This window comes from Chionomys nivalis, chromosome 11 (assembly GCF_950005125.1).
Source record: "Chionomys nivalis chromosome 11, mChiNiv1.1, whole genome shotgun sequence".
Classification (NCBI taxonomy): Eukaryota; Metazoa; Chordata; class Mammalia; order Rodentia; family Cricetidae; genus Chionomys; species Chionomys nivalis.
The window spans coordinates 40,483,990-40,496,255 of NC_080096.1; the positions used below are offsets into that span (position 1 = coordinate 40,483,990).

The window sequence follows — 12,266 nt, forward strand, 5'->3', positions numbered from 1 at the left end:
GCGAGCTCCTCGGCTCCGCCCAGGCCCGCCCAGGCTGCTGCCTCCTGGGCCGCCTGTGGGACTGGGCGGGCACGAGGACCCGGCCAACCCTCTCGGTTGCGGGCACGGAGAGGCGCCCGCCTCCTTCTCCGCGAGGTCGACTGGAGCGTGTAATTCGCCTCCTGCAGCCACTGCCGCCGCGCGCCTCGCAGTGCATTCTGGGAAGTGTAGTTCTCGGGAGTCACCACCGAGGATCTGGGCCCGGCAGGAAGTGTACCAATTAATTCCGAAGCGTGGCTGGACTGGGAGGGTCTCAGAGGTCAAGAGACTAAGCTGTAGGCAGGCTGAGATTTCTGGTGGGTCTCATGTCGAGCTGTGATTCGATAACCCCTTTCCAAGCTTCCGAGTGCTGGGGGCAAGGGAAGGATGGGGTTCTTGGTCATGGATCTGGTTGGGGTCCTCTGACCACCGAGCAGTGGTTTCTGGAGCTGCTGAATTATGCCGAGGTCTGGAGATGGTTGTTGGTCTTAAAGTAACTCTTGGGATTGGGCTGCCGTGGAGCGGTTGTATCCTCTTCCCTTCATTAGCGTGCCCTTCTGGAAGCAAGGAACCTAACCCAGGAAGTAAACTTATTGTATGGTTTCAGTTTTTGAAAAGTGAGGTCCTCTCTGGGGAGGAAATCTTACTTCCTGTAAATACCACCCAAGAACCCCCATAATCCAGTAGTGTTTTTAGAAAATCCATTCGTTTACTTTTATTCATTAAAAAAAGAAAGAAAGAAAGAAAATCCATTCTTGTCCCTTCTGGGAATACACATCTCAGTCTTAATGAAGTTTTGCCCTGTTTCTTGATCAGAATACACCTCCCTCACTTGAAGGTAGTTGGATCCTCCCAACAATGGATAAATTTGTCATCCGAACTCCCAGGATCCAGAATAGCCCACAGAAGAAACAGCTCGGAGGAAAGGTTTACAAGCAAGCCACGATCGAATCTTTGAAGGTGAGAAGGGGCCTGGGAGCACAGAAAACGTGCAAAGAACTGTGATAATGAGACAGTGCCAAAGGGTTCTACTGTGAGACCATGAGGGACATTTCAGGGACCATTTTTTCCTCCTCACGTACCCTGTACAAACCTTTATCAATTCCCGTACCTCTGCTACCCTGTATTAATTCAATTACTCTTGCATTGGCGTAAGGTTGCTAGCCAATAGGATCACCACCCCCTTTGATTAAAAGGTTGTTTGTTTTCTTTGTGTAGCCCTTGCTGTCCTGAACTAGCTCTGTAGACCAGGCTAGCTGCAAACTCAGAGATCTGCCTGCCTCTGCCTCCCCTACACTGCACCACCACGCCTGGGTAAGATGTATTCTTACGATGTGTACCAGTGTCTGTGTGTGGGTATGTTCACTAGAGCTTTGGAGCTCTTTGGAGTTAGAGTAACAACAGTGATGTGAGCTACCTGAGGTGGTTGCTAGAAACTGAGCTAGGGTCCTCTGCAAGAGCAGTATATGCTCTCAACCACCCCTGAGCCATCATCTCTCCAGCCCCCAATGTTTTTAAGGAGGATTAAAGTTTCAGGTTGGATTCCATCTGCTCTAGAGACGAACCTAATAAAGAGTAAGTAAGGATGCTTTATTGTGCCTTGGCATCTTGTTGGCCAGAATTGTTGCCTAGGGCTCCACAGCTCCACCTAGGACCACAGGGACTTGAGTGTGTTATTTGCTCCCCAGAACTAGATTAGGAAGAGGTGAGGAGCATTCACAAGCAGGCAGTGAAGCTAAGTGTGCTAGTGCACATTTGTAGACCGCACACTTAGAAGTCTAATGCAGGCAGATGGAGAGTTCAAGAACAAAAGGCATTACATGGCAAGGCTCTCAAGAAAAGAAATGAAATATATTAGGGGTGTGGCTTAGTGGTAGAGTGCTTGCTTGTCATGTGTGAAGTCCTCCAGCCAGTCTCCATCACCACACCAAAAAAAATTTTTAAAACTATAATCACTAAATTAATTATGATTGTGCTAAAGACAACTTGCAGTGAATCTCTGGTCACTTTGCGCCTCTTCTGCATTCTGATTTGTTTTTAGCTTTCCTGGTTGGTTTCTCTATACCTGAGATTCCTAATGTTTGTGCTGCCTAGAGCTCGGCCTTGGTTTGAATTGTTCATCTGGGATGACCATACCCATCCCAAGGTGCTCTGGCTGTACCTGACACACTTGCACCTCCAGTCTTGATTTCTGAAGTGAGAGACTAGAAACAGAGGTGGTGGTGGTAGCTGTCTGAGTACTTGGTTTAGATCCTAGTTGTATTCTTTCCCTAGGTGCCCCCATATGTAATCAGTCTTTTTTGGGGCCACTAGTTCACACACAAAGAAAACCCCACAAAAACATGAAGAGTTATATTAATTATGAAAGCCTGGCCTTAGTTTAGGCTTGTTTCTACTAGCTCTTTAACTTTAATTAACTCATTTTTATTCATTTACTTTCTGTCTTGTGACTTTATTACCTCCTGTCCATATTGCCCATTCTGCTTGCTTTGCATCTCCTAGCATCTCTGACTTCTCCCTTTTTCCTCCCAGTATTTATGCTCCCAAAATCCTAGCTATCAGCCAATCAGCTTTTTATTAAACCATTTTGAGCGACAGCTCTTTACAGTGTACAAGAGGATTACTCCACAGCACCCATAGTCTAACCAGATCGTATTAGAAGCAGTGAAGAGGGGCTGCCCAGATGACTTGGGGTGGGACAGTGCTGGGATCAAAGTCCAGGCGTTTTGGCTGCTGAGTAGGGGCTCTACCAGCAAGCTGTTTTTAGATCACCAGCCTCCATTCCTCTCTGTTCTTCTGCATCTACAATCCCTTTGCCAGGAATGCTCTTACTGTGTTGTCTTGGAAGCAGTATAGGGTAGTGACTAAGAATATGTTGGAGCCAGGCGGTGGTGGTGCGTGCCTTTAATTCCAGCGCTTGAGAGGCAGAAGCAGGTGGATCTCTGTGAGTTCGAGGCCAGTCTGGTCAACAGAGTGAGTTCCAGTACAGGCTCCGAAGCTCCAGAAACCTTGACTCAAAAAACCAAAAAAAAAAAAAAGGGGGGGGGGAGAAAAAATATGCTAAAACCAGGTAGATGAGATTGTTCAACAGGTCAAAGCCACTTGCTGCCAAGCCTGAAGATTTTAGTTCAGCCTGAGGAACCCCGTGGTAGCAGGAGAGAACTGACTCCCATAAGTGGTCTTGCTATGTCTCCAAGGTACATTCGAGGTGAATTGTTATGTGATGTTTTATTCTTTTGGCTTTTTGAGGGTCCCACCTCCCAGGTCCCAAATAAATCACAGAGATTTACTCTTAGTCATGAACGCCCAGCCTTAGCTAGGCTTGTTACCAGCTTTTCTTAAATTATCCCAACTATCTTTTGCCTCTGGGCTTTTCCTTTTCTTACTTCTGTGTATCTTACTGTCACTCTCAGTCCGTGACTGACTGGGTGGCTGGTCCCTAGCATCCTCCTCTCCTTGTTCTCTTGCTGCTCCTCTTCCTCCTCGTTTTTCCTATGTATCCTCTCTGCCTTCCAGCCCTTCCTAGCCTTGTTATTGGCCATTCAGCTCTTTATTAGACCAATCAGGTGTTTTAGCCAGGCAGAGAATCACAGCTTCACAGAGTTAAACAAAAGCAGCACACCTCCGAATAATTTGATCCAACAGATGGTCTTTGTGTCATTCTTAAGCAAGTTCCTCTTACCGCACTTGCTTATGCTTTATCAGACTGGCTTCTTGGCATACCTGCAACCTGCTACACTCCAGGTTTCTTGAACCTGTGTCCTAATGGTTTTGTGTCTCTACTGCCTGGCACAGGATTGACATAAACTATATGAAAATAAACTATATTTTCCTAAACAACCAAGTCATGTAGAACTCTAATAAAAGTTTTGGGGTGGCCGGGCGGTGGTGGCGCACGCCTTTAATCCCAGCACTCGGGAGGCAGAGGCAGGCGGATCTCTGTGAGTTCGAGACCAGCCTGGTCTACAAGAGCTAGTTCCAGGATAGGCTCCAAAACCACAGAGAAACCCTGTCTCAAAAAAAAAAAAAAGTTTTGGGGTGGTGTGCTGTTTGGCTCCAGCATGACTCATGTGTGACTCTCCATTTATGTGAAGACATTCCAGCTGCCCTTCCTTTACTGCTTTTTTCTTTCTTTTATGTTTGTCTCCTTTAAGCTGTTAGGGCTTTCTTTGGACTTGATACTGGTTCCTTTTCCTGTAAAATATTTCTCTTTGTTTTTATAGAGTTAATTTCTACTTGTTTATCTACTCAATCAAGAACTACTTTCCTTGTGAAACTTAGCTTATAAGTTACATGGATATAGGGACTCTGGAATATTATACCTCTGTACCCTTGGAATATATTAGTGTCTGGTATATATATATAGGAGTCATTAAAAATTTGTTGAAATTGAATGTTGAAGTATTTTCTGCCTCCTTTAAGGGAGTTAATCCTCCCATCTTCAATTCTCTCTCTTTCTCTCTCTCTTTAAACTTTTATCCATTTTTTAAAATGTGCATGGGTGTTTTGCCTGCATGTATCTGTGTACACCATGTGTATCCAGTGTCCGAGGAAGCAGGAGAGGGCCTCAGATCATCTTGGATGTGGAGTTATGGGTCATTGCCAGCTGCCCTGTGGGTTCTGAAAACTGAACACGGGTTCTCCAGAAGAACAGACAGTGCTCTGAACTGCTGAGCTGCCTCTCCAGCCCCACTTAGAAGGATTTGATAGGAAAAAGAAACTTTTTGCCCAGAACTCTGCTGGGTACGGCAGGGAGCATAAGAAAAGCCTGAGATCAAAATGTAAGCCCTCATGAGACTCCCAGTAAGGATGTGAGCGCATAATAACTATGAAATCATGCTGCGATAAACTGTGTATGATTTACAAAATTTCTCTGCCAAGTCACTTATTCCCACACACTACCATCATGGTTTAGCTTTAATTTTTACATGTCTTGAAACAGCATCACAGTGTAGCCCAAGCTGGCTTGTGATCTTCCTGCCTGGCCACCTTGTGTTGGGATTAGAGGCATGTTGTAGCTAGTCTTTGTCTGTTCTGCCAGCCAGCTCTCAAATCAAAGCATGGAGATTTATTATTAATTATAAAAGCTCGGCCAATAGCTTAAGCTTGTTTTTAACTAGCTCTTTTGTTTTTTTTTTTTTTTTTTTTGCTTTTTCGAGACAGGGTTTCTCCGTAGCTTTTTGGTTCCTGTCCTGGAACTAGCTCTTCCTGACCAGGCTGGCCTCGAACTCACAGAGATCCGCCTGCCTCTGCCTCCTGAGTGCTGGGATTAAAGGCATGCACCACTGTCTGGTTCTTACTAGTTCTAATTTAATAAATTAACCCATATTTTCATTAATCTATATCTATCATGTGACTTTTACCTCTATCCCACTTTGTGTGTCCAACTCAGTCTATGTCTGGCTAGCTTCTCCCCTTCTTCCCAGCATTCTGTCTGCCCCCCAAATCCTACCTAGCTATTGGCCGTTTAGCTTTTTATTAAACCGATCAGAGTGATACTTCTGATTATTCCACAAAATATCCTCCTTTTGTCTAAATAAAAAGGAAAGATTTTAACTCTAACAAAGTAAAACTATATATAATAAGAACAATTATGAAGTAAGGATTACATTTACCGTGTCCAGTCCATTTGTATTTGGCATATTTGGGGAGAATACTCCATTTTTTAGTCTTTTTATTTTCTATCATAACTAAGGAAAATGTAGCTAACTATCTAGTCCTGGAAAGACCCTGGAAAGATGTACTATTACCCGAGTAAACAGGAAGTGCAGTGCAAGCCATTCCCAAAACTCTAGAAATGACAGAGACATCTGGCTGCCTGGGCATTCACCCAAGGTTCTTCTGCAATGTTGGGGTGTCCATCTTCAGCCTACAGGCTGAGAATATCTGACAGACATCTATAAAGCAGAAAGTTTGAAGAATTGCCCTGCTTTGTTTTCTCAAAGTTCAGCAGTATTTTTCCATTGTGTCCTGCTAGTCCAGTTTATACAGCATACTGTCAGCAATCAAGGCAAGGGCAGTTTCTTGCCCAAATGGCTAGCTTTTCCGCATATTGAAAGCAAACTCCATATGGAGGTTCTTCAGTGCCCAGCATCCTTTTATGAAGTAGATTGGTACTGGCAGGAACAGATATATCTTGCTGTCATGAAAAGCCCTATGTTAACAAAACATTTTTCATGCCATATTCAGTAAGTCTTTGAGGTGTTTGAAGACCATCTATCTAAAATACATGTTTAACCTTGAAAACATGCCTAATATGTTTTCTACTAGAGGTTGTTCAAAAGTAGACCCAACAATTCATACTTTTATCTCATCATTTCTACATTATATCCTGCTTTTTCTCTTCAGAAAAAGATTCCTGAATCTAATCTTTGTTCAGTTTTTTTTTTCTGACCATGACCAATAACAGTTTTTAACCCCCCCCCCCAAACAATGACAGACATTCATAATCCTCCAAATGATCAAAAACCACCCATCCCATCTCTTGGGAATGTGGGTGTTATGTTCTCTAGACTGCTTTCTGTTGTCTGGGGGGCTCTGGCATCTTTAAGGAACCCTGAAAAAATTAAGATAATGGTCAAGTCCTGGGGGAGCTAGCTGTTGTACAGTCTTGGTATGATGGGAGAATGTAAGGTTATCTAAACCCCTGGCTGGAGTAGTCTGTGAGGCTGGACCATCTCAGCCAGCAGCCTTGAAGCTGTTCTGAATGTACAACTCAGAGGAAACTGCAATAGAGGCTCTTGGAGAGGCTGAATCACCTGGCCACCCATTTTCATTGGTGCCTGCTCCCCTTCTTCTGAAAACACACAAACTTTCAAAGGTAACTTGCATTATCACAAGTATGGAATGTGCAGTGTACACAAGTCATTTAAAGATGATTTTTTTTTTTGTTTTATGTTTGAGCAGGTAAAATACACATCACCTGTCTTGTAGGGTTTTTTTTTTTTAGGTTTATTTCTTTATGTCTGTAGCTAGTATTTTCAGGGGGTCTCCCTGATCAAACCTGATCTCTATCAACCTTGAAAGAATCCACAGCCTTTCGTTTTCTTTGGAAACAAAAGCATAACCTCTTCCTCAATGAACATATTTTTGGCTTCAAATTTAAGACATTTTAAATATATATAGTTTGGTTTAATTTAGTAGTTTTTATAATTCAGTGTCTCTTAGCAGCTATTATTTAATCATCAGCAATCAAAATATTTAAAGTCAATATAGCACCATACAGGATCCAGACTCCCTGTGTATTTCCCATCTCCATGTGGCTTTTTCTTAGTTACTTTACTTCTCTCTTTAGAAATTTTATTTTGTTTTTAAACTATTGTTTTTTTATGGCTGCCTATATCCTTTTTTTTTTTTTTTAAAGCCAACACACATTGTTAAACACACTGTAACCTGTTTAGAGGTTTATTCTGTCTGAACCTGCTTTACTGTGCATTTGTAATCTTTTCTGTCTGCATAAGCAAAACCTTAAACCTCTGTGCAGCTTAACTCATGACACGCTGCCCCCAGGCAGTGGCCAGGAGATGCTTGTCTCTGTACCATGGCCCCAATGCCAGACTGTGGAACTAGGAAGCTCCGTTTGGCTCCATTTTTGTGTTTGGAACCTTTATTTTATTTTATTTTATTTTATTTTATTTTATTTTTAAGCTTTCTCAGGTCTTATGTGGAAATATGTGCCCCCAGGTTAGATGCTATTTGTAGATGGATTTTTCTGTTCCGCCAATCAGCTCCTAAGTCATGACATGGAGACTTATTATTAATTATAAAAGCTCAGCCAATAACTTAGATTTGTTTCTAACTAGCTCTTATAACTTAAATTAACCCCCCCCCCTTTTTTGGGTTTTCCGAGACAGGGTTTCTCTGTAGCTTTGGAGCCTATTCTGGAACTAGCTCTTGTAGCCCAGGCTGGCCTCGAACTCACAGAGATCCGCCTGCCTCCCGAGTGCTAGGATTAAAAGCAAGTGCCACCACCGCCTGGCCTTCATATTTGTACTAACCTATGTTTTGTCTGTCCAACTCATTCTGCATCTGGTTGGCTTCTCCCTTTCTTCCCAGCATTCTCTCTGCAAATCCTGCCTAACTATTGGTTGTTCCGCTTTTTACTAAACCAATCTAAGTGGCACTTCTTCAGAGTGTACAAAAGGGTTATTCCACAACAGCATGTGCCACTGTGGCTGATGGACATTCTGGTTTAGTGCAAGAATGTGCTGAAGGCTGAAGCCTTGTTTTCCTCATCAGTGTCAGGATAGCTCAACCTACAGAGTTGTCATAGAGCTTACGAGTAAATGCTTGGTGAGAGGGCCGACTGAGCTTTATGCCTGACATGTAGTAAAGATGCATAGTTTTTTTTCTCCTGTGCAAGTCAGTGGGTAAAGGCACTTGCTGCCAAGCCTAACTAAGGGCCTGGGTTTGGTGACCCAGGACCTACATGGTGGAAGGAGAGAACCAACTTACATGCTATCTTCTGACCAACACATATGCCCTATGACCTATGCATGCACAAATGAATAAAAATGTCAAAATAAAAATGTAAAGGCTTGTATAGTAAGACTAAAGCTTCAGAGAAAGTTATTGTGGTGATAATAATGATGGCATTTGTTGAGCCTGGTTTTTTGTTTGTTTGTTTGTTTGTTAGTCTGTTTTGTTTTATTTTGTTCTGTTTGATTTTTTCGAGACAGGGTTTCTCTGTAGCTTTGGAGCCTGTCCTGGAGCTAGCTCTTGTAGACCAGGCTGGCCTTGAAGTCACAGAGATCTGCCCTCTTCTGGCCTGTGAAAGTGTCAGGCATATACTTGGTGAACAGACATGCATGTAGGCAAAAGCCCATTAAAACCCATTACATAAAAAAAGAAAGGACTGGGCTGGAGAGATGGCTCAGTGGTTAAGAGCACTGTCTGCTCTTCCAAAGGTCCTGAGTTCAATTCCCAGCAACCACATGGTGGCTCACAACCATCTGTAATGAGATCTGGTGTCCTCCTCTGGCGTGTTGGCATACATGGAGGCAGAATGTTGTATACATAATAAATAAATAAATCTTTAAAAAAAAAAAAAAAAAAGAAAGGACTCAATGAATAGAGAGGTGAGGTGGTTTGCCTAAGGCCAATACAGCACGGAGTAGCAGAGTAGGGGTTTGAACCAGGCAATCTGAGTCTATATAGTCTGCCCACTAGAACTAAAAGGAAGTAGAAGTTTCTGAATGCCAAGCTGGGAGGTATAACAATCTTAAGACCGTTTTACTTCTGTTATCAGCATATTACAAGTAATTTCACCATGGTCTTATCTCATGCAATAAAAGGGGTACTCAGTGGAGCTCTTGTAGTGCGCATTTAAATGGTAAAGGTTAATTTGGCTAATCTCATCTTACTCCTTTACCAAGTGATTAGTTCTAAGAACATTTTTTTAAACTATTATTATTATTATTAAAAGATATAGACTATGCCAGTTCTTTCAGGTTAAGCACTTTGGAATGCTTTATGAACCTTTCCTTAGCAGGACTCACCAGCCAGTGTATTGCCACCTGCCCCAGCCAGTGAAACGGTGTGCACACATCACTGCGTATGAGTAACCGCCTTACGTAACCACTCTTGTCAACCTGCAAGGTAGCTGTCCCCAGCTGTAAGACGAGACAGAAGGACCATATATTCCCAGTGATAACCGTCCAGTATTCAGATTAGCTTTCCCTAACGGTACTCCACAGCCGGTCTCTTGTGTCTGTGTTCTGAGTATGCCCGGAAGGGATGGCGGTCCATGCTTGCAGTTCTGTAGTTCCAGCACTCAGACAGAGGAAGTTGAAGTTGAAGGTCATCCTCAGCTACCTAGCGAGTTCAAGGCTAAGAGCGTGGGCTGCCTGCAACCATACTCTGCCCTTCAAAAAAGTAAAAATAAACTGGGAAGTGGTGGCGCACACCTTTAATACAAGCACGTCGGAAGCAGAGGCAGGCGAATCTCTGTGAGTTCAAGACCAATCTGGTCTACGAAGCAAATTCTAGTACAACCAGAGCTGTTACACAGAGAAACCCTGTCTAGAAAAAAAACAAAAAGTGAAAATAGTTATACCCAGATATTTCTTTGATTTCTGTAGAATTCCCTGTCTGGTTTCTGCTCTTATTCTTCACACCTGAAGCTATTGTATATAGATTTGTTTCATTTCACCTCCTGTACATTGAGGATGGGTAGATAAATTATCAAGCTATAGTCTGGTGGGAAAGAGAGTCTTGTTAACGAGTGCATTCAGAAGCATGGATACAGGAAATGTTATGCAAACAGGAATGTGGTCAAAGGCAGTAGAAGGGAGGCTTCATGGAAAAGTTAATACTCAAGACTATTTAAAAGACAAATGGTTTTCAGGCAAAGGAAGTGGGGGTGAAACCCTGTTTTGGCAGCTGCTGATAGTATCTAGAGCATATCTTGGCACTAAAGGATCTCAGGTCATGGAAGAGCTTTTATATCAAGCTTAAGAGTTTGGACTTAAGCCAGGCAGTGTTGGCACACATCTTTGGTCCCAGCTCTCAAGGAGGCAGAGGCAGTCGGATCTCTGAGTTCAAGGCTAGTCTGGTCTACAGAGAAAATTCCAGCACAGCTAAGACTACACAGAGAACCCTGTCTCCAAAGAGCAACAATAAAATAGTTTGGATTTATTTGTTCCATAAGTCAAAATGATCTGATTTGGGATTTCTACCCCGTTTCCGACTGTGTATAGATGGCTGGATTAAACATCTTTAATAGGCCAGGCTTGGTGGCTTACACCTTTAATCCCAGCACTGAGAAGTCAGAGGTTGGCAGATTTCTGTGAGTTCAAGGTTAGCCTGGTCTATAAAGTGGGTTCTTGGCCAGCCTGGTCTACAAGAAAGAAAATCCTAAGGTACCGAGAAGAGACAGGAAATGGAATCCTGGAGCTTAAGTAGAAGCTGAATTGTTTGGAGGTATTGAAAGCAGCTGTAAAACTTAGAGGCTAGAACTTAAGGTCAGCATGGGACAGGCCTCCGAGCCTCATCTGTTGGGAGCTGGAGCTGGTACCCATGCCCCCAGTGGAATTTAAAACTAGGTTTGTGGAAAGTGAGCTAGAAAAATTCCGCCTACCAGTTGAAGAACACAGTGTGAAGATTGCCATCTTGTTGGGGTCTTAGATAAAAAAAGAGTTGACAATACATTAGAACCACATGCCTGTTAACTGTGCATACAAACTGTAAAGTTAGCATGAAGTCTAGGGTAAAACCAGGAAACTCCAAAACCTTGAAGAGGCACATGTGGGTTTCCTGTTCAGCCCTCCACATCCTATAACATACAGACTCCCAAGGAAAGCAATCCTCTAGAGAACTCGTAGTCCAGGCAAACCCCATGAGAAAGTAAACTACAAGGCGGGTAAGTGAACAGGTAGATATGATAAATTATCTAACCCAATAAATGGGGATAAGAGAACAATCTGAAATCTTAGATATGTTTTAAATGTTCACAAAGATTTTGGAAAGGAAAGGGGTAGAAATAGGAATGAAAAAAGAATCAGCTCGTCCAGTGAAAACGACATGTTTGTTGAAGTAGAAACATATTGAACAGGTTAAAGTAGACATGATGTAGCCTAAGAGAAAAAGCGTGAATTGGAAGCTTGATAATAAGGAAATAATTTAGAATATATCACTCAGAAATAAAAGAATAAAAAAAATAATAGGAGTTTTTGAAAGAGACTTGTAAGAAGATTGGCACAAATATTTCTTTGAACATGGGTCCTAAAATGACAGCATTTAAATGAAAGAAACACAATTATTCTTAAACTATGAGGAAAAAACAAAGTTAAAACTCAGAGCCAAGGGTGATGACTCTTAAATATAGGATGGGGAACTTGAGGACAGCCTAGGGTATGCAGAACCTGTCTCAAAACAAAACAAAAAATTCAGTCTGCTTAGCAGAAGACAAGAAAGGAGACAAGGACTGGAGAGATGGCTCAGAGGTCGAGAGCACTTTCTGCTCTTCCAGAGGTCTTGAGTTCAATTTCCGGCAACCACACGGTGGCTCACAACCATCCTTAATGATGTCTGGTGCCCTCTTCTGGCCTGCAGGCACACATGCAGGCAGAACACTATACATACATAATAAATGAATTTTTTAAAAAATAAAAAAGAGACAAAAAGTAAAGAAAAAAATATGTCTAGTGAGTAACCAACACAGATGGACAAAGAGGGTATTGGAAAGGTAAATCCTTAGGTTACACCAGGCAGGCAGAGGGGTGGAGGGGGAACCCAGCAGTACCCACTAC

General features: G+C 42.7%; 1 protein-coding gene across 1 annotated transcript in view; it reads left to right on the forward strand.

Moving 5' to 3' along the window:
• Positions 1 to 204: 204 nt before the first annotated feature.
• Tceanc2 (transcription elongation factor A N-terminal and central domain containing 2) overlaps positions 205 to 12,266 on the forward strand; it is a 41,329-nt gene continuing 29,267 nt past the window's right edge. Inside the window, exons 1-2 of the mRNA XM_057784206.1 lie at positions 205 to 335; positions 835 to 978. Of these exons, the coding sequence (XP_057640189.1) occupies positions 877 to 978 (102 nt within the window). The 5' untranslated portion in view covers positions 205 to 335; positions 835 to 876. The remainder of the gene's footprint in view (positions 336 to 834; positions 979 to 12,266) is intronic.